At 42.0% G+C, this 21,956-nt stretch overlaps 1 protein-coding gene across 5 annotated transcripts in view; it reads left to right on the forward strand.

The window, feature by feature from the left end:
- NPL (N-acetylneuraminate pyruvate lyase) overlaps positions 1-20,231 on the forward strand; it is a 37,131-nt gene extending 16,900 nt beyond the window's left edge. For 3 of the 5 annotated variants that reach the window (XM_044267256.1, XM_044267253.1, XM_044267251.1), the window contains exons 5-12: positions 2,454-2,511; positions 7,429-7,504; positions 9,071-9,163; positions 9,862-10,010; positions 10,140-10,186; positions 12,490-12,574; positions 15,495-15,534; positions 19,683-20,231. In XM_044267256.1, the coding sequence (XP_044123191.1) occupies positions 2,454-2,511; positions 7,429-7,504; positions 9,071-9,163; positions 9,862-10,010; positions 10,140-10,186; positions 12,490-12,574; positions 15,495-15,534; positions 19,683-19,867 (733 nt within the window). In that variant the 3' untranslated portion in view covers positions 19,868-20,231. The remainder of the gene's footprint in view (positions 1-2,453; positions 2,512-7,428; positions 7,505-9,070; positions 9,164-9,861; positions 10,011-10,139; positions 10,187-12,489; positions 12,575-15,494; positions 15,535-19,682) is intronic. The other 2 variants (XM_044267255.1, XM_044267254.1) reach the window with 2 other exon arrangements.
- Positions 20,232-21,956: the final 1,725 nt, after the last annotated feature.

Here is a 21,956-nt window from a genome sequence, read left to right on the forward strand (position 1 = left end):
TGGAGCAGAGGTCGTCAGTGTGAAGCTCATGACCCTTGAGGATCCTTAAATGGCTTCAGAGCACCTTGAGTACTCTGAAACTGTATGCCAAGGCTGAGTGCATGGCCACGGAAGCAGTTTCTGCCGATCCATCAGCTTTTAGCTCATTTCCAGTCAGACCGTGGGCCCCAAAAGATTAAAGACTGTGGACAGAGAAACACAGGGAAGGTTAAGGATCAACGTTAAGAAAAGCACCAGGAATGGGGAGATGGAGAAGGGGGCAAAGACCAAAAGCCCTCAGAAGGGCAGGAGGGAGGTCAGGGGTGAATCCTGTCGCTTAGGGAAGAATGTTTCGGAGTGTGCCGGTGTAGCCTGGGGCGGTACTGCCAGACGGGCTGTTTGGGTCCTGACTCCGGCTCTTACTAGGCTTCTGAACTCAGACAAGTCACTTAACTGCCCTGTGCTTCACCTGTAATTGGAATAAAAGTATGTATGTTATAAGATGGTGGTGAGGGTTCAAACAGTGCCCGGCGTGTAGTCACAAATCTTATACAGGAATTCATTATCATTACTTGCAGTAGATGCTGTTTCATCACCACATTTGTAATAAATTTTAGATGTTATGAAAGTCAGTCGATGGAGGGCTGAGAAGATGCTCGGTGAACTTGCAGTGGCTGTGACCGATGACCTCAGAGAGAGCAGAGCCAGCCGGGCTGGCGAAACAGGAGTGGCCCACAGGGAGCTGTGGATGGGCAGATCGCCGCAGAGGTGCGGGTGTGAGGGCAACGACCACAGCTCATTCTCAGAACATTTTCTGGTCAAGGGAAGGAGAGATGGAGTGGTGGATGAGGGAAGAGGAAGCAAGATGGAAAGAAGGGTAGTTTGTTTTAAACTGGGGAAGTCTTGAGCGTGTTTCTCTGCTGAAAAGAGAGTTATTGGCAAAGAGAGTAGGAATGTGTAGACAGCTGATACCTTTGCAGTCAAATGCTCTACCACTGAGCTATATCCCCCAGCTGATACCTTTGATGGGAAGGTCTGGGGGTGGGGGGTTGAAACAAAACCTCAAGTAGGTAGTGTAACTTTAGAGGACAGCCCAGAAGCTAGGAGGGAAGCATGGGCCAGGATGTGGCCAAGTGTGGAGATGCAGAAGAGGAAAAATGGGGTAATCTGTGTATGAGGCCTCTGTGTATTTCTTGTGTGTTGTAAGTGAGCACATCTGCCAGGAACAAGGAATTGGGTTGAAATGTGCTTGAGAAGAGTCCAGATTTGAAGTAGCCACTGCACAGAATTGGAAGGGAAGTAAGTCATGATGACCAGAAGGCTTTTTGGAGCCTTGTTCTCCCGAGTTGGGAAAGAACGAGTTGGGATGAAAGCCATAGGGTGGTTTTCTCTAGCAGCACCTAGCATCAGGGGGGAAGGGAGAAGGAATGAATGGCTTCATTTAACCTAAGCCAGGAGAAGGAGTGTGAAAGGTTTAAGGAGGTCACACAGAAAAGCGGCTGATAAGAGTAAGAGCCTCTGAGTCAGCCTTCCTTTCTCCTTTCAGAGGTCTTAACCTTTAAAAATGCAGCCCTGGGCACCTAGGTGGCTCAGTCAGCCATCTGCCTTCAGCTGAGGTTAGGATCCCAGGGTCAAGGGATTGAGCCCCACCTCCAGGTCCCTGCTCAGTGGGGAGTCTGCTTCTCCCTCTCCCTCTGCTCCTCCCTTGTTCTGTCTCTCTCTCAAATAAATAAAATCTTTAAAAATGCAACCCTGATCACAATACTTCCTTAGTGGGGCCCCATTTCACCCGAGACACAAGAAGTCAGGAGTCCCTAGGGACTCAGTGAGCAGGCCTAAACAAGAACGCCATGTCTCCATCCCTTGAAAATGGCATGTGCGTTATTCAGGGCCCCTCAGAGGAGTCGCTGGGGTGACTGGACTCACAACTGAGCTCTCTTAATCCTCCTCTGAGAACACCAGGCTCACTGTGACCTCCACCCGTGGGGCCACATGGAACACCCCCAAAGATGAATAGTGGGGTCTTCAGAGGAAACCTCTCAGAAGAAGCCAAATTCTGAGGACTTACAAGATAGGAAAAAGCTTTCTACAGGGAATTCATTTCTCATGTGACTTGTTCCTGGCTGTACTCTTTGAAGAACCTCTTTATTTTCATCCCCAACCAGAAATACCTCCATGTTACCCCAGTCTCCACACACAGATCACCTCAACACACCATCTAAAACAGTGCTTTGTCCAAACACGCGTTCACATACTGATGAACTGACTCTCGGTGTCAAAATTTTACTCCCTGGACTTTTTTTTAGATCCCTCATTAGACTAATTTTAAATAGACCACCATAGAATTTAATAGTTTTGGGGTTGAGATTAGAGGGCCATTAGCTAACTGCCAAAACCAGCACAAACCGGGGTAGTTCAGCCCTTCTGCATTCCTGTAAACTTCCAAGTGATGAACAGTTTTTCCTCTTTTATAGGTTGGATCAGGTGGTAATTCACGTAGGAGCCTTGAGCTTGAAAGAGTCACAAGAACTGGTATGTATGTAAGTCCATCTGGGAGAGAACACTCCAGGGGCCTCCTTTTCCTTTTATTATGGGAGTATGGTTGACATATACAATATTATATTAATTTCAGGTGTGCAACATAGTGAATCAGTAATCCTGTGCATTACTCAGAGCTCACTGGGATAAGTATAGTTGCCATCTGTCACCCGACAACATTATTACAATATTATTCACTACCTTCCGGGCGCTATACTTTTCATCTCTGTGACTTGTTTATTTTATAACTAAAAGTTTGTACCTCTTAATCCCCTTCACTTATTTTGCCCATTTCCCTACTGGCAACTACCAGTTTGCTCTCTGTTTTTACGAGTCCATTGCTAGTATTTGTTTATTTGTTTATTCGTTTTGGGTTCTTTTAGACTGTGAATAAGGGAAGGAGCTCCTTTTTTATGCTGAAATTAAACTCTATACCATTTTTGCTGTATATTGGATGCTGTTATTGGGGAATATGAGATGTGCGGTGTCAGAGCTCACGATCCAGGAGCAGACACAGCCATAATGAGGGTAGCCCGAGTGACTAATTCCCATAGCAGAGTTTGGAGTAGGAGACAGAGACACCTCTTCCTCTGAGCCAAGTGGGGGTGGGTATAGATGTGGCTCAGTTTGCAAATAAGGAGAAGAACTTGAGCCAAGCTCAGTGTCTCTACGAAGCAAAAGGCAAAGCCATCTGCTGGGCATAAAGGAAGATGGGATTCAGATGTGAAGAGCAGTAAAAATTGAGAATTGCTGCCTGCGGGAATGGGAGGGAAAACTGAAACACAGAAACATTGTCCCCACCCATGCTCATATCAGCATTATTTATAATAGAGAGATGCAGAAGCGATCCAAATACCCGTCAATGGATGAGTAGATAAGCAGAATGTGGTATATACCTACTACTAAAGGACAAAAATACAACTGAGTAGTTTGGAAGATCAAAGTGGCTTTATTGAATGAATCCAGCAGCATCCAGTCTAGCAAATAGAAAAGAGCTCTGTGGAGCAGTGGAAAAGGAAAGGTTTTTAAGGACAGAAGGAGCAAGAAAAAGGAAATTATTAGCAAAGAGCACATTGTTTTAAGCAAGGTCACCCTCCAAAGAGGAAAGGTAGGGGTCTGACCGTGGATTTCCTAGGGCTGATCAGGAAATTCCATGTTGACAGTTTAAAGATCACATTCCCGGGGCACCTGGGTGGCTCAGTGGGTTAAAGCCTCTGCCTTCAGCTCGGGTCATGATCTTGGGGTTGTGGGATTGAGCCCCACATCGGGCTCTCTGTTTGCTGGGGAGCCTGCTTCCCTTCCTCTCTCTGCCTGCCTCTCTGCCTACTTGTGATCTCTCTCTCTCTCTCTCTCTCTCTCCCCGTCAAATAAATAAATAAATAAAATCTTTTAAAAAAAAATAAAGATCACATTCCTGGGAGGATTGAAACTACAGCCAGGTTAGGTGTTAAATCTTGGTTTGCTGACCTGGGGCCTTAACGTAAGTGACTCCATTTGGGTCCTGTGGTTTTCTTTTTAACAATACGATAGAATATTATTCAACCATAAAAAGGAAGGGAATCCATCCTATCACATGCTGTAATATAGGTGAACCTCTTTGAGGACATTATGTTTAAATAAAACAAGTCTGTCACTAAAAGACAAATATGATTCCTCTGAAGTGATGTATCTAAAATAGTCAAATTCATAAAAACAGAAAGTAGAATGGTAGTTACCAGGAGCTAGAGGAAGAGAGAAAGAATTATTTAGTGGGTCTAGAGTTTCAGATTTGCAAGATGAAAAGTTCTAGAGATCTGTTTTATAACAATGTGATTATATTTAAAACTACTGAACACTTAAAAATGATTAAGGTGGTAAATTTTATGTGGTTTTGTCGCAATTAAACAAATTTTTTTTTGTAGTAGGCTCTATGGTCGACATAGGGCTTGAACATCGGGAGTCCCTTGCTCTACCAACTGACCCAGCCAGGCACCCCTAATTAGTTAAATTTTTAAAAAAGATTGCCCATGGTGCTGAAGACCAACTGAAGTCATAAGTCATAAATTTGTCTTACCACCATTCAACAAAGTCATGAAAATTTCTTTCTAGTACAGTCTCCAACCAGAACATAGGTTCCAGAATACAAACAGCTGGATTGCTCCAGGTTTAGAGATTAGCAGATCAGGTGGTGCACAGGGCAGGAATGGAAGGACTTATACTTTCTGGCAGAAAAGTACATAACCTGGTGGTTTTGAGGACTTTGTGAATTGGGTGAAAAAAGAAAGCTTGAAAGTGTTGAGGTATTTACCGATGGTCCAGTACCTGGACCACTACTCAATTCACCATACTTTCAGAATTTATGTATTCTGATTCCAAAGATTACAATGATTTGATCTAGCCCCAGCATCTTCCTGATGGGTTCTCTTTGTTTTCCTTATTACTGAATTTAGAAATGAGATGTATAACATATATTTGCAAAGTCGTAATTCACTATTGTCAGGCAAGCCACAAGGGAAGGCATATTGCTAGGTTGTTGCTTAATAAGTCTAGAATCAAAACTTGAAGACTTGATTTATCCTTCTGATGCATGATTTGTTCTTACAATAGGCCTTTCAATTAAGGTAGTATGATGTAGGAAATTTGTTTTCATCTCTTTTTAATTGCTTTTTTTTCCCCTATGTATGATATAAATTTTAACATTTTGTCATGACAGGAAAGATTGTCATCCATCAGGCTGAGCTCTAGAATAGAGCAGAGATAATCTTAGTATAGAGGTAATCCTCCTGCTATAGGGATAATCCCCTACTATGTGGATAATCTTGCCAATGAGACTGTAATTTGGTATCTGCTTAGCCATAACTCCATTGGATGTTGTTTGAATGGGCACTGCCATTAACTGTCTCTTAGCTGTTTCCTTTTTCCTTATTTTCAGCTAAGGTTATCCTTCTAGTCTTGTCCTTAACAGAGTGCTAAACAAATGATTCAAATATATAACATCCAATTGGTGTTAATGAAATTATACCCAATGTCACGATTGGTCTCTTGGACTGTATCCTGGTCTTCTCTTTGGCTCTCCTACTTTTGCAGGAAGCTAATCACATCTATTAGAGATAGATATTATTATTTTTTTTAAAGATTTTATTTATTTATCAGAGAGAGAGGGGGAGAGCAAGCACAGGCAGACAGAATGGCAGGCAGAGGCAGAGGAAGAAGCAGGCTCCCCGTCGAGCAAGGAGCCCGACATGGGACTCGATCCCAGGATGCTGGGATCATGACCTGAGCCGAAGGCAGCTGCTTAACCAACTGAGCCACCCAGGCGTCCCGAGATAGATATTATTAAAGTAGTAGAGAAAAACATTTTTCCCTTTTAGGTAGGGGGACATGTTCTGAAGGACTCAGCAAGTCCCCTGCTATGTGCTTATCACCATAATTCACTAACTATACACGAGAGTAAGTAAGATCTCACACCCGCCTGTAGGAACTCATTCTATTTGAGAATTGTCACTGTACACACTGTCTTGCAATGTAGTAGATTTTAGGTCTCAAAATAGTTAAGAATGTTTTTAAGGGCCCAGCAGAAGGAAATGGTCTTTTTTTTCTGGAGGAATTTAAGAAAACCCTAAAATAGTGGTACACTGTATCTTCCTTTATGTGCATAATCTTTTTCTTCTTAAAATTTTTCAACTGCATTCCCAATCCATAAGTTAAAATTTTTAAATAAATTTAGAATAAACTTTAAAATATGACTATTATATCATTGGGCAGGAAAAACAGCTTCATCCAATGGGCTGAACACTAGAAGAGAAATTACACTTGCAAGTTTCTCTAATAATAGTTATAATTATTACAATGAACCATTCATGTCTCTGTTAGCAAGGTTTTTTTTGTGCTGACAAAGTCTGAAGAAGTATAAGATTAAATGCACGGGTCACCTCCACCCAAGTTCTCTACTTTGCAATTTGGGATTTTTCCTGCTGACATTCATTGTTAAATTTGGCTTATTTTCTTCTCTCTAGTGATGCATCAGTTGGCAAATTTGAGGTTTGTTGCTACTCTCAGTATATAAGATATAGGCAAATGTAGTAGGTCACTTATTCCAAGATAGTTGTGATATTGTGATTTATAATAAATATATATATATTTGGTCTTTGTCCAGTTTCTGGCACAGAGTTCCTAAGCAGTTTTCTGTGATGAGAACAATAAAGCTATCTCTTATTGTATGAATGATGTGGTTTTTAGAAAGCAACTAAAGATGAGGGCTGGTTGCCAGGAGACCAACCGTGTGATCAGAGGGTTGGAACTTTCAGTCCTACCCGACCTCCACCTCTGGGGAGAAAGGAGGGACTGGAGGTTGAATCCGTCACCAGTGGCGAGTGATGAAATCAGCCATGCCTATGCAGTGAGGTCTCCATTAAAACCCAAAAGGGCAGGTTTCAGAGAGCTTCCAGATTGGTGAACATGTGGAAATTTGGGGAGAGTGGCACACCCACACTTGGACAAGACATGGAAACTACAGGCCCTCTCTCCATACCTTGTCTTATGCATTTCTTCTACCTGGCTGCTCCTGAGTTCTATCCTCCTATAATAAACTGCTGGTCTAATAAGTCACATGTTCCCCTAAGTTCTGTGAGCCCAAGGAGGGGATCGTTAGAACCTCCCAAGTCTGTAGCCAGTTGGTCAGAAGCACAGGTGATGACCTGGACTTGTGATTAACATCTAAAGTTCAGGGAAGTGGGGTTGTCTTGTAAGACTGAGCCCTTAACCTGTGCAGTCTGATTCTGTCTCCAGGTAGATAGTATCAGAGTTGAGTAAGCTTGCAGGACATGGAGCTGGTATTGGAGAATTTCCTGTTGATGAGGGGAAACCACCCCACAACCCACAAACATCAGAATTGTGACCAGACCCATAAAGGTCTTCTTTCTTCTTTTCAAGGCCCGACATGCAGCAGAAATCGGAGCTGATGGCATCGCTGTCATTGCACCTTTCTTTCTCAAGCCAGGGAACAAAGGTAAGCAGGTAGTCTAAACACGGTGCCTCACGTGGTCCACTTCTTTTTGCCTTCATTCAAAATGATCATACTGAAGTCCTGAAAGTAAAGTTGTGTGGACCGACGGCGTGAAGTTGCGGTGGTACAGCAACTGCCCAGAATATTTGGTCTCCCTGGATCCATAAAAGAAAAGACCCCTTTAAGAAGGGCTTCAGCTCTTTTACCAAGTAATCTGATTGGGTCATCCACCAAACCCCAGGTCAACCTCCAGGTGCAGGTTAGGCATCCACTCCTAGTCCAGTCGGTTGTGTAGTGTCAGAGCCACATGGCAAAGCATGGGTCATTTTTCTCAAAAAAAAGAGGAATATAAGTGATGGGCATCTTGAGACTTCATGTTCTAGTCAAGGTTGGGTGAGTAATGAATTTGAGGGAGATTTCAGAGAAAGATCCATTGTCTTCCAAAATACCAAGTTAATTGCTTTCTCCCTCTCTGCTTTCTCCACAGCAATTATTTGTGGCTTCCAAGTGTACTGAGTCTTTTTAATCCTTCTGATTAGCAAACAAAGAAGTACAAATTTTGAAAGGATTGAAGACAGACAATCCATGATTGCATGAATGATTAAATAAAATCATAGCTAAATGTAATTGGGTCAAAGTAATTGTGAAATTCATCTAGTATTGGTAGAGAGAAAATAACTTAATATAGGATAAGTAATTTAAATACTGCCATTTTGAGAGTTCAGAATGAACATATTTTAAAACTTTTTTTTCACATGGTTATAAAAATTTTATGTCAATACATTTCCCAAAAAGAAAAAAGAAAGATAATGAGTTATACATAATAATTTTCTCAAGTATTTATCATGGGCAGAGTACGTCATCACAGTATTCAGATGAAGTACATAAGATTCTCTCTCCCACTCCCTAGTGTAAGCAGGTCTGCTGGATTTTATTTATCCTCCTTAGCAATGTCGCAGTGAAAACTCACGGAGGATGATGTAGGAAATTGCAAATCCTGAGTAAACTAGAATGAATTCTCTTCTGCTCTATCTGGATTTCTCCCAAAACTGGAGAAGTGCCAACCTCTGGTTGAATTATTGTGACATGTGCCACTATTCTTATAACTTCCCTCTTTGAGCCAATGTTTATATTTTTGTTGTAGAATTTTCCCAGTTACAACTTGATGATTCTGATCCTAATGCAAATCCCTTGTTCACTGACCACATTTAGCCCTTGTTGGGATAAGGGCACAAGAGTCCTACTGATGGGCGTCTGGCTTTGATAAGAGTATTATTTCATGAGCTTCTCTTAATATGTGGGAAGGTTTACACCAGTTTTTTAATAGTATTTTAGTATGGCAGGAAAGTGATCATCTTATTTTGGCCTTTCTATGGAAAGGAAAATAAACCTTTGAATGACATGATTTGCAAAGACATGGCAGTACCAATCTCAGGGGTGGTGAGAGTGATCGAAAATTTTCAGCTTCTGAGAGGGAGGGTTGCATTCCAGTAGATGGTTAATTTTTTACCAGGGGAAGTTAGTGTTTTATACTTGTTTACACGGTGGCTTTTCCTGCTGTTCTTTCAGATGTCTTGATTAATTTCCTAAAGGAGGTGGCTGCTGCTGCCCCAGCATTGCCATTTTATTACTATCACATTCCAGCCTTGACAGGGGTAAAGAGTAAGTAATGCTTCTCCCAGTCTTTCTTTCCGTCCATCTCTCACATCTTACCCTGTTTCGGTAACAAACTCCCACTCCATTGCACTCCACCCCGGGTCACAAAAGCTTAAAACTGTTGACCAGATAGTTCGAATTGGCTCCAAAATAAGTCAGTCTTATCAAAAATAATTCACTCTTACCGATCACTGACACTATCTTATAATGAAAGTTTTTACACAGTGTTAGGCGGAGGGAGAAGCAGGCTCCCTGCTGAGCATGCAGCCCAAACCTGATGTGGGACTCGATCCCAGGACTATGGGATCATGACCTGAGCCAAAGGCAGCCACTTAACTGACTGAGCCACCCAGGCACCCCTTCTTTTGACTTTTCTTTTATTGCTACTGTGCTTCTCCAGAAAGGGGATTGTTACAGTTAGATGAAATTTCTTAGGAGATTATTTTTTGGATTCTGTTCCTTTCTACTTCCTCAAAAGAAAAAAGGTAGATGTTGTGATTTGAAAACATTCATCTGTTGTCTTCGAGGAATGGAAGCCTGGGGGCTGAAATTTAACAAGTCATAGGAACTACTAAGTGGGGGCAAGTGACGTCCAGCTGCGAACAGCCCCTGGCACTCAGCGCAGATATGAGGGGCTCTACATGATGGGACTTAACACTTTCTGGACATGTGCAGTTTCGTGAGGCATTTTCTGTTTTGAGCAGTTCGTGCTGAGGAATTGTTGGACAGGATCCAGGAGAAGATCCCCACCTTCCAAGGGCTGAAGTTCAGTGACACCGATCTCTTAGACTTCGGGCAGTGTGTTGATCAGAATCGCCAGCGACAGTTTGCTCTCCTTTTTGGGGTGGATGAGGTAAGTTATCCACTGGCCTGTCCCAGCAGAGAAGTTACCCTCCGGAACAGTCTGTAAGCTGTTTAGGTTGCAAGATATTTTCTCTCACTCTTTTTCATTCAAGTGAATCCTCTGTGTGTTTTTGCTTAGCAACTGTTGAGTGCCCTGGTGATGGGAGCAACTGGAGCAGTGGGCAGGTGAGGCGGATTCATTTCTCCCAGCATTTGTAACTGCAGAGCACCCCCAGGGAGGCATTTGCTGCATATGTGTTTATACTTCTTGCACGGACACCTTTTCTAATAAAAGCTACCTTTCTTTCCCTCAGTCTTTCAGTAAAAAGGAATTAAGTAGAGCTTAGCAGTTTATTAGCAACTCCGTCACTGTTATTAGAAGCGCCTGCTGCAATTAGAGGTGAGGAACTTGAGCTAAGAGCCTGCACAGAACTTGCCAGAAATTACTTAGTTACTGGTAACAGAAACCCATTGAAAGTAGCTAATGTGGAAGAAGATACATTATTATCAACTACTGGGAAATTGGGTAAAACTCAAGAGGAGGAAATGCAGCTAGGCCTCAGCTAAGGTGAGAACCTAGGACCGCAAAGCTCTCAACAGGCAGGACAGATGGTTCTCCACCTGTGCTCCTCTGGACACTCTCCCCCTGCGTCTCTCCGCACACCTCTCTCTTTCCCTCTTTTGCTCTTTGGGTGGGCTCTCTACACTTCAGCATGCACAGGGACAATCGTGGCTGCCCGGTCGTGAATCTCATCTCAGGGTATCACTAGATAGCACTGCCTGTTTGGCTCGCCCAAGTCCAGTCAGCTACAGCCAGAGAAGTAGAATCATGTGGCCTGATGCCTTCTCAGCAGAGGCAGGCAATTCAATTAGCATGTCCACTGCACTTGTTTACCTAGTTCATTAGAAACATGCCTGCAAGGGATTGAGTGAAAAATATTCATGTCAACTGAAAGTACATTTCCTTCCTATGGGAAAAGGGTAGGAGAAGCAAAATAATATTGATAACATGTCTTGTTGACCATAGCTTTGATGAAGAATAAGTAAGTTAGGTAAGTTATTCACCAAGCCAGGATGGCCCGCAACATCCATTGCCACTGCAGGGACATTTCTACCATGGGAACCTGAATGCCTGGATCTGCTGACCATGAAATTCTTACACTTTTTTACTTTTGTTTTTTGGCCTCCATCCTAGGCATTTTAATTCTGTCAACATAATCTGTAAGTGAAGTACGTTTCGTTAGAGTTTATTTCTTCTTAATTATAATTATATTCCTCTCTGACTAAATATGCCTAAGACCCCTGGGATTTGAATTTTAGGATTCTAAAACTCCTCAGACATATTGTGACTTAGGAGTGTTTCACATCTGTAAGTGACTTACCTCAGCTATTAAATTTTATTTTTCCTTATTTTATTGCCAGAAGATAATGTGAACTTCACATTCTTGCAATCCCTTGCTGTTTACTCCAGGGTCTCCATGTATGAAATACCAACAGCATTCTATTTTTGATATATCAAGATAAATGTATTTTTCTAAGACTGACTTATATGAGAAGTTTTAGAAACTAGGGAAACATCCTTGTTAAGAATCTCTGTAAACTTCAAAAAAAAAAAAAAATTAAAAAAAAAAAGAATCTCTGTAAACTTCTACCCTGCTGATTTCTCGAAGAATTCAGTCATTCGTCTAAGGTATTTGTCTTTACTGGTAGAGTTGGATATTATTTTTTTAAGTCCACATTTTATCAGATCAAATAACTTATTCTCACTTGCATTTTTGCTAAGTGGTAGCAGATGGCAGCATGAAATGATGAAAGCCTCTGCCACAATTGTGTAGCCTTCTGTAAGTCATAGTTTCTTCACAACCAAACAGAAGCCAGGGTTTTGAGAGAATTAGACACGATTTATGTCAGGCACCTAGAACACAATAGATAATAAATGATCTCTCATTTTATTATCATCTTCATTAATATTATTAGAAAGTAGTCTCTAGGTAATATATAAATTATGGAAGCGTATATACTACAGGTAATACATAAATTGGCAGAGAACTCAGATAATCTGCTGGGATTTGCCCCTTTCACCCAGTTCCTCAGCATAAGGCTTTTAGGCCTCCTCTCAGATACTTCATTTTACCCACAGTTCGAATCTAGCTTTGTGCCTGTGCGTGTGCCCTCGGGCAGTGTTGGCTTCAGTCCCTCCCTACCAAATAGACCTCCATCTCTAGCTTTTTTCCCTTTGTTCTCACTTTATCCTTTCCCCACTTTTCTTTTCTTTATCGTCTTTGGTATTCTATGCCTCCTCTTGGCACCGCTTACTGTTGCTAGATAACTCAGACGCGAAGACACCTGATCTCTAATAGACTAGGGCCAAAAAATAGACTTCTGGAAGGCCTGGTATATTTCTCCCTTTTAGGCATCAAAGGGACTTGAAGATTGAGGTGTCTCCCGCTGAGTCACTGATCCTGCAGTGTGTACTGTTTTCTTTCCAGTACCTATAACTACCTGGGAAAAAAGACAAACCAGATGTTGGAGGCTTTTGAACGAAAGGACTTCTCTTCAGCCCTGAACCATCAGGTTAATTTTCCTTTCCCGCTGGATAGTTCTTGTTCTCTCTCACATCACTCCTAGCCCACCTGCCCTTGTTAAAATTGCCTCACTGCCTCTTTCTTTACTTTCCTTCCGCTTCTTCCCTGTTCTTTTTTTTTTTTTAAAGATTTTATTTATTTATTTCACACAGAGAGAAAGATCAGAAGCAGGCAGAGAGGCAGGCAGATAGAAAGGGGGGGCAGGCCCCCTGCCGAGCAGAGAGCCCGATGCGGGGCTCCATCCCAGGACCCTGAGATCCTGACCTGAGCCGAAGACAGAGGCTTAACCCACTGAGCCACCCAGGCACCCCTTCTTCCCTGTTCTTGTTTAAAGCCAAACCTATCCCGATTGTCTGTGTTCCCCACATTGTCCAATCAGGACAGGCCCCATACAGGAATGATCTTTCTCTGTGTTCCTCCTAGAAACGATCTTACGTTCACTTTATGTTTAAAGTATTTTTGTGACTATAAAATAATAGCGATAGTGTTCTGGGGAAATGACCGCCCCCTTGAGGACTTCACACCCAAGTCTCCAGAGTATATGAAGAAGCCGTGATGCTGGTAACCCAGAACAGGGAGACTCAATCCAAAGTCAAGGTCAGTCGTTTTCACCTGCCACGTGTTGAGAACTGGAAGCATCTACGAAGCAGAAACAAGAGCCAAGCGGGTGATCTGAAAGGAGACACTGGCTCCGAAAGAGGAAGAGAAAAGCAGTAGGAGCTGATGGGTTACAGGGAAGCCCCGAGGTGGGGAGAAATGGCGGCTGCCGCTAATGTTACACTGAGGGCAGGCAGCTGTCCGGAGAATGAGAGTCTCACGAAAGGAAGAAGCAGTCTCTGAGCTGGGTAGGATGTGTGCTCGAGGTCGGTGGAATGAGGTGGAAAGAAACCGCATAAGCACAAGAGAAGGACTTCTCAGAGGTCAAGAGGCGTAGGGACTTTTTAAGATGGTAAGAATAACCGAGTGGAGTATCCCCAAAAGATAAGTGAGAGCGAAAGGCATGAGCAAGATTGGAATAGGGCTCAGCCCCGATGGTGTAGCTTCCCAGTGAAAATTATTTCTGAAAATTGTGTATGAGAGGGACACCAGAGGACAGAATCAACAGTGAAACGGTTGTGAGAGGAACCCTTCCATTGAGCAGCTTCTTTTTGTTTTGACTGGTCCAGCTTCCATCTCTCCCCCCGACCCCCCCCCCCATTAGTCTCACTCAAATAAGTCATCCTGCTCGAAAAGGTACTGGTAAGGGGTGTAGCTTACCCCATTCTCTGGCTTTTCTTACAGAAGGCTAGTGTGCGCGTGTGTCTCATCGACGCCGTTATTCAAATGCCAAGGGCTGAGCCAAGTGCGTAACTTCGGTCAGGCCGGTCTCTGTTGTAAAGGAACTTGCAGTCAAGTGAAGAAGCAGACCAGCAAGTCAGGGCGGAATTTATTCATTCTCATGGACTTAAATGCCATCTGTTGTATTTACATAAGTGAAATGACACGTGTGCAGAGATGCTTCGTACTGTGTTGTTTGTAAGAGCAAAAGGCAGCAGCAACCCAGATACCCAGCCCTAAGGAAAGGGTTAAAAACATCATGTTTCAGTGATGCGATGGAATTATATGCAGCCCTTAAAAGGACGAGATCATTTTCTATGTACAAATCTGGAAAGATTTCATGGTATATTGAGTGTACAAAAGCAGCGGAGTATAGAGTTGTAAATGTAATATACTACAGTTTGTGTGTGAGGGAAAAAAAAGAACATATACATACATGGTTTTAAGGCTCTGGGTGTTAAAAGTTCATTCTGTACTGAATTTTTTGTTACTAGACTGTATATAATTGGTTAAAACAACATAAAATGTTAATCAAAAATGCATCTCTTAATGAAATGGATGAGAGCCTGTTTTTATGAATTAGCTTACACGTTCATGGATGAAGATTACTTAATGCTAGGGTGAGTTGCATTTCAGCATCAATACTATTTTTGTTTTTTGGTTTTAGAGAAATAAATGCTATGAAACCCTGTTCATATAAATTAGTAGTAAGAATAGAAGAAATTCTGTTATAGTAATGTCACTCAATTCTTTGAACAGGTTTTTGAGTTGTGCTAAAAACCATAGAATGCTTTAGTGATTTTCAGCTGACAGCCTGAGAAGCAACATTGAAAGCAGTATTGAAAGCAAAAAGTTGAAAGCCCTATAATTTTTTAGAGGACGTGATACCTGTTAACTAGAGGAATCGCTTTTTCACTTTGTCGATGCCAGTACCAATATTTTGATTTGCTCGTTTATTCAGTTCCCAGAGGTGTCCCAAGTAATATAGGCAGTGCCGAAGCAATGATATAGGAAGTACATCTTTATTTTTTTCAAAAGTGGGAAGAGGAGCACTCACGAAAAGGAAATCTAAACAGTCTACACCTCCATGCAAATTCTTAGTCTCGTTTAGTTTAAGAAAAATAGCACTTACAAAAAAAAATAGCACTTACAGAAGTTAAGGATCCAGAAATTATTTATTCCCATAAATCTTAGCCTTCCTAAGTGCTCCTAGATATTTTAGAGAGTACCTTAGAAATTAGCATACCCCAGTTTGAAAACAACCACAGTAGCTGATAAGTTTAGATGGATAAGGATCAGCTAGGTGACGAAGACAGCCCACCCCCCTTCTTAACTCTGTTGTGCAATTCTGTCTTTGGCACTTCTCTGCATGGCCCCTTTTTATAAAGCTTATGTGTATGAAAAGAGCCTACCTTATCCTGGATGGATCTCAGCCATCCTCACTTGGGGGTTTTTCTCCACTCTGACAGGCCTTCAGAAAACTAAGGTGGTGGGCTTTTTCTTTTGGGGTTTCTGTCCTTTGACCTCCAAAATTTCTACATTGTTATCATAGCTTAGTGATACTGACTGTCAATTTTTTTTTTCCTTTCCAGTTTTGTATTCAGAGATTTATCAACTTTGTGTTCAAACTTGGTAAGTTTTCTACTTTGTCTGCTGTGATTTTTAGGGAAATGGAAGACCATCACTTTCTGTGAGGGTTCAACAAGAACACTTTTCAGTGTTCTGTTGCAAGCAGAATTTTATTTCCGATACTAGCTTCAGGGCCAACCTATAAAGTCGTGAAGTAAATCTGGTTGTCACCCTTCTCCAAACCTTGTCCGTCCATCTTCGCGCTTTGCTTGCCTCCCCACTCTGCGCACCATCTTCTGATTCTTCCCAGCACTCGCTCCCTGTTCGTGCCTCTGCTCATTAAAATTCTACTGCATCTTGGCTGATTTCAGCCTGAGTACTTGGAGGAAGGCAGTCTGAATATAGATCTTACTAAATGGTGAATGACTGACAGCTCTCCCAAGAGTATTTGTAATGTAAAAAGAGTTTATTAACATTTGTAAGCTCAAATGGATGGAGGTTTGGGTAATATGACAAAGTAAAATTTGAGGGAAATACATTGAATTTGCATAGAGAAGCCTTTTCAGAGTCTCCTAAATATTATCCCATCACAGATGACAGATGCCACCATTCATTCCACTTCTGAGGAGACTGGTCCTTCCTGAGAACCTGGGTCAAGTCCAGGAAAAGTTTTAAGTTTATTCTTGGCAGACCACCCACGTCCCTTTCAGAGCCTTTCTGGCTTATCCTGGCAACTCCCCCCCCAAGCCCAAGCACCTATTACGTGATATGGCCCACATTCTTTTTTTTTTCTTTTTTTTAGGATTTTATATTTTATTTGACAGAGAGAGAGAGATCACAAGTAGGCAGAGAGGCAGGCAGAGACAGAGAGGGAAGCAGGCTCCCCGCTGAGCAGAGAGCCCCATGTGGAGCTTGATCCCAGACACTGAGATCATGACCTGAGCCGAAGGCAGCGGCCTAATCCACTGAGCCACCCAGGCGCCCCAATGGCCCACATTCTTGAAGGGCTCTCTGCTCGCTCTCTTAATCCTTCAAAGACAGTGTTTCCCATCTGCTTTTCACTTTCATGATTTCTGTCATTATTATGTGCCACAAGTATCATTAGTTACCTATTATCATTCCCTTGTCCCAAGTAGTACTTTTCACAAGATTGTGGGTTAGGTGTGATAGTTATGTATGTACCTAAGGTGCATTTAAATAAATATTGAGGGGCGCCTGCGTGGCTCAGTGGGTTAAAGCCTCTGCCTTCAGCTCGGGTCATGATCCTAGGGTCCTGGGATCGAGCCCCACATCAGGCTCTCTGCTCAGCGGGGAGCCTGCTCCTCTCCTCTCTCTGCCTGCCTTTCTGCCTACTTGTGATTTCTGTCAAATAAATAAATAAAATCTTTAAAAAAAATAATAAAATAAATAAATAAATATTGAACTATTTTTTTTAAGATTTTATTTATTTATTTGTGAGAGAGAGAGGGAGAGTGCATGCACAAGCAGACAGAAGTGGAGAGAGAAACAGGCTTCCTGCCAAGCAAGGAGCCTCATGTGGGACTCAATCCCAAGACGCTGGGATCCTGACCTGAGCTGAAGGCAGCGGCTCAACGAACTGAAGCACTCAGGCGTCCCAATAAATACTGAACTATTAAAACTAGAACCAAAAGTGTACCTGTGTCTATTTAAGATCATTCTGTATACCACCAGTGAGACTACAACATTTTTGCCAAATACAGCTCTAAGATATTAGCTAAAAAAATTTACTCTTTAGGCAGAATATTTGCATTTTAAAGACGTGGACTTGGGGCACCTAGATGGCCCTGTTGGTTAAGTGCCCAACTCGACTTCAGCTTAGGTCATGATTTCAGTGCCATGGGACTGAGCCTCATGTTGGGCTCCATGCTAGGCCTGGAGTCTGCTTAAGATTCTCTCTCTCTCTCTCTCTCTCTGCCCCCCTCCCTGGATAGAAAGAAAGCTAGCTAGCTAGCTAGCTAAAATGGACTCTTGAAGATAAGTTTTATGATTTAAAAGAATGTATCTTGGGGCGCCTGGGTGGCTCAGTGGGTTAAGCCGCTGCCTTCAGCTCAGGTCATGATCCCAGGGTCCTGGGATCGAGCCCCGCATCAGTCTCTCTGCTCAGCCGGGAGCCTGCTTCCTTCTCTCTCTCTCTGCCTGCCTCTCTGCCTGCTTGTCATCTCTCTCTGTCAAATAAATAAATAAAATCTTTAAAAATAAAATAAAATAAAATAAAAGAATGTATCTTTAAAGAAATCATTTCAGACTTCTTTGGCAGGTTGGAACTTTCACAGTTTAGGCAAGGAGAGAGTTAGCTTAATAAACTTGTAGCCTTGGGACGCCTGGGTGGCTCAGTTGGTTAAGCAGCTGCCTTCGGCTCAGGTCATGATCCCAGCGTCCTGGGATCGAGTCCCACATCGGGCTCCTTGCTCGGCAGGGAGCCTGCTTCTCCCTCTGCCTCTGCCTGCCTCTCTGTCTGCCTGTGCTCGCTCTCTCTCCCTCTCTGATAAATAAATAAAGAAAATCTTTAAAAAAAAAATAAAATAAAAAAAATAAACTTGTAGCCTTATTGTGAGGGTAGCTCCCCGTTCTGCCATTTATAATAGGCCTGGAAGGGCCATTTTGCATTCATCAAAATATACTGTATATCTTTGGTCAAACTAGTAGTTTCCTTCCTGATGCTCAATTGTTACTATTAGTTAGCTTAGCAAAACAAAGTTACTTCTCATATATGGGATCTAAAAGTATAGCCAGTTAAAATAAATACCTTTCTCTTTCTGCTGTATTGTTTTGGTAGATCTACCTTCAACATCCCTAATTCTATCTTCAGCTCTGCTTTGTACTATTTCATTTCACTAAATATATATATTTTCTTCATTTCTAGCATTTCTTTTTTTTTAATTTTCCTGTTTTTTTTTTTGTTTTCAGATTTTATTTATTTATTTGACAGAGAGAGAAAGATCACAAGTAGGCAGAGGGACAGGCAGAGAAAAAGGGGGGAAGCAGGCTCCCTGCTGAGCAGAGAACCCGATGCGGTGCTCAATCCCAGGACTCTGGGATTCTGACCTGAGCCAAAGGCAGAGGCTCAATCCACTGAGCCACCCAGGCACCCCAAGATTTTCCTGTTCTTTATTTATATGCCCTTCTTGTAGCCTATGGCTTCTATTCCTCCTTTTATCTCTGTGAGATCTCTTTCAGAATTGTGCATCATTTACTCCCAGGATGTGGGATTTGTCAGTTGTGCATTTGCAAGCTCTTGTGCAGCTTTTTTCTCATGTGTTTTATAATTTTTAACTTTGATTTTGTCTTCAGAGACTGTTGTTTTCTAGAGAATCCATTGAGCTGTAGGTTATAAAGTGTCCTAACAATTTGAGGCTCAGAGTTGTCCTATTTTTACATTTTTACATTTGCCTCTGTTGGACACTATAGTTTCACCAGTTCTAACCAGTATGTAGGTTAATTTCTTAGTACAGTTTTTACACCAAGTGCGTAATGCAAATCTGGATCCAGCATTCATCAATAGCACAGGCTTGGGATTTCTTTCATTTGATCGTTTTCCCTCCACAGCCTGGCAGAAGTCAAGATTTCGTGCCTCTCTGTCCCCAGGCCAGCAGGCCAGGTTTTCTTCCACTGCCTTTCATAGAAGGCTGACTCCCAGTTTTACCCAGGGCATTTAATTTCAGACCCCTGCTCTGCACAGACCCAAGGCTTCCTGTTGGATTCCTGCCCCAGCTTTAAACATGAGCTCTAAAACAGCAACGTCTTAAGGAGTGCATTTCTCAGGGACTTCTTAGATGTGCTTGAACTCAATTCTGCCTTAGCAATGAAGTCTTGTGTCCTCTGATCCACAGCCATATATCCCTGAATCAGATCATCTTCATGGACCACCTGGCTTCGGCAACTCACACACTGACCTCTTTCTTCCTGATACCTTTGGTCCCTCCTTCTTCCTTTTGAGGCTGACTTTGAGTCTTCCTTTGTTTTGGTTTACAGTTTGTCAAATTGTTAACAATTTGCCAGCTTTTCTACATGTTCAAGGCAGAAAGAGGGATTTCCTTTGCTCAGTCTGCCGTAGTGATAAGAAATGTTCCCCTCTTTTACTTCCACCTTATCCTATTGTAGAAGTCACTAGACCGTGATCTCTGTTTTAGGATGTTTGTGGCAAAGTGAATGGTCCCAGTCACTTTTCCTTATTTATTTTTCCTTTCTAGGTTTTGGGGTGTCACAGACCAAAGCCATCATGACTCTGGTCTCTGGGATTCCAATGGGCCCCCCCCGGCCTCCGCTGCAGAAACCCTCCAGGGAGTTTATGGCTGCTGCAGAAGCTAAGCTGAAGAGCCTGGATTTCCTTTCTTCCACTGATTTAAAGGACGGAAGCTTGGACTCCTGGAGCTAGAGCCTCTCTGTCAAATCAGAGTGTGTGCGTTGAATGGTGCATTCATTTCTCAAGGACTTTTTAAGTGAACTAAACTCTTTTCTAGCAAACAAAATCTCACCCCAATCAACAAGGATTTAAGTACCTTCTAAGATCCTAAAAATGCTCTATTTTGTGAAGGGGTAAAAACTCTAAACGGAGTCATGAGCCCTGAGTCATTCAATATTTCACAGAATTTTTGTGGAGAAATTTCTGCTTATATGGATGAAATGGAATCAAGGGGAAAAAATTGTAATGATTCATCCCATTGGCCTTTAGGAGCCCCCATTATCTTGATTTCTGATTCTTAATCCTATTTTAAATTTAAAAAAAAAAATTTAAACCACTATAATGTACTTTGATTTTAAATAAATACTCATTTGGAATCTAGGACAACTCGGAGCTACTTCATTTAGGCAGGTACCCTTACTTGAGTGCCAAATTACAGTGTGACTGAACTGTACACAGCTGTTAACACACCAGCTCACTTGCTACTCAGTCTAATTCTAGAATATCTGCCTTCAAATTAACTGCGATGTCCGTTTTCCCCCAACACACTGCGTTAGGTGAAGACTTGCTTCAGTTCTTACCACTCAAAGGCCCGTTAGAGTAGCTTTTCACAGAACAAAGAAAAGGCCCTCCCCACAGATGAACTCAAGTCTCTACTACTTGCTCTACAGAGAACTTTTCAAAGCTCAGAGTCTAAACTGAAGAGCTCTCCACTGGGCACCACGCACTTCCCCTTTCCCCACAGAAAGTGAATGGCTTCCCCACAGAAAAAAGTGGCTCCCCCACAACCCCCTGAATGCCTGGAAACAAAGGCCAATATCCCCTCAATAGGGAGCCCAGGGTCTAACGGTTATTTCCTGGTCACACTACCAGCACATTTCTTCAGTGAAGGAAGATTTGGGGAGGACCCAAAAATTTCACTCAAGCTTTCCCTACAAACCTTCTTTATTCTTTTCTTTCTTGGTAGTATGGCTGTTTAGTCTCCTTTCCAACAGACCCTGGTGAATGCTTCATGGTAACAAAGCCAGTCAACTCTTGGTGACTGTAAACCTGACTCTCCAGTCTATCATTTACTGAGGATTTTGTCTTTGTTTCTTCTCTACTGAGTCTGCTCACTGGCAAAAGGAGAGTATTTGAAATTTGTATCCGTTTACGCTTTAATCTCTAAAAAGGAGAACTTTTTCAAAATGAGAATTTGAAATTATCTGTGAATTCAGTTACCATTGCCAATTGATTAACTAGTTAAGGGTTGTTACAGTTATGGCTCCTCACTCCTCTTTTTGCTCAGGAATGACATGTGCTGTTTTTCATATTTCTGTCTCCTTCAGGAGTAAGGCGTTGGAATAAGAAATTGAACGGCAGTGGTTGATGTGAGTTTATATTCTCTCACTGAAACTTTTCTTTGCAGCCATTAATTTCCTAAAGGAAGAAAAGGGAGGTTTTTCATTCTGAGGAGGTCCTATCCTTAAATATATTAAAGCCAAATTAATTTTTTCTATGAAGATAAATCTTGGATATCCACTAGCCAAGATTTTTTTTTTTTTCTGTTTTTCTGAAGCCACTGCTTGGAGAACTTTGAAGATGGTTAATAAGATCTTGTAAACACAAAGAGAAATAAGATGACTTTTCTTCAGTGACCAGGGTTGAATTTAGCTGTGTTCTAACATCCAGCTCCTTGGAAATAAATGAGTGTTACATAGTATAGTTACTAATAATGCATTTAATCAAAAGTAAATTTTTGGAACATTATGAATTTACTGCTACCTTTGAATTTAGTTTTTAATATTAAAACTAAAATAGTGATGTGAAATACTTCACTCAGCACAATGCTAAAAGCAGATTTTTAACTTGTTTGTTTCAAGATGGAATTCTGAGATTAATTCATTAGGGATGGTGGAAAGACAAGTGATTCCAGGGATTGGTTTTACTTAGGATCTCTTGGGTTTATTCACAGATGTAAGAAAATGCCACAGTGTGTGGGGCACTGGTGGAGATGGGGACTGGGTTAAATGCATGCTCTTCTCCAGAAAGGCTGTGTGCTACAACTTGAGAGAAATTTCTT

This window comes from Neovison vison, chromosome 10, assembly GCF_020171115.1.
Source record: "Neovison vison isolate M4711 chromosome 10, ASM_NN_V1, whole genome shotgun sequence".
NCBI lineage: Eukaryota > Metazoa > Chordata > Mammalia > Carnivora > Mustelidae > Neogale > Neogale vison.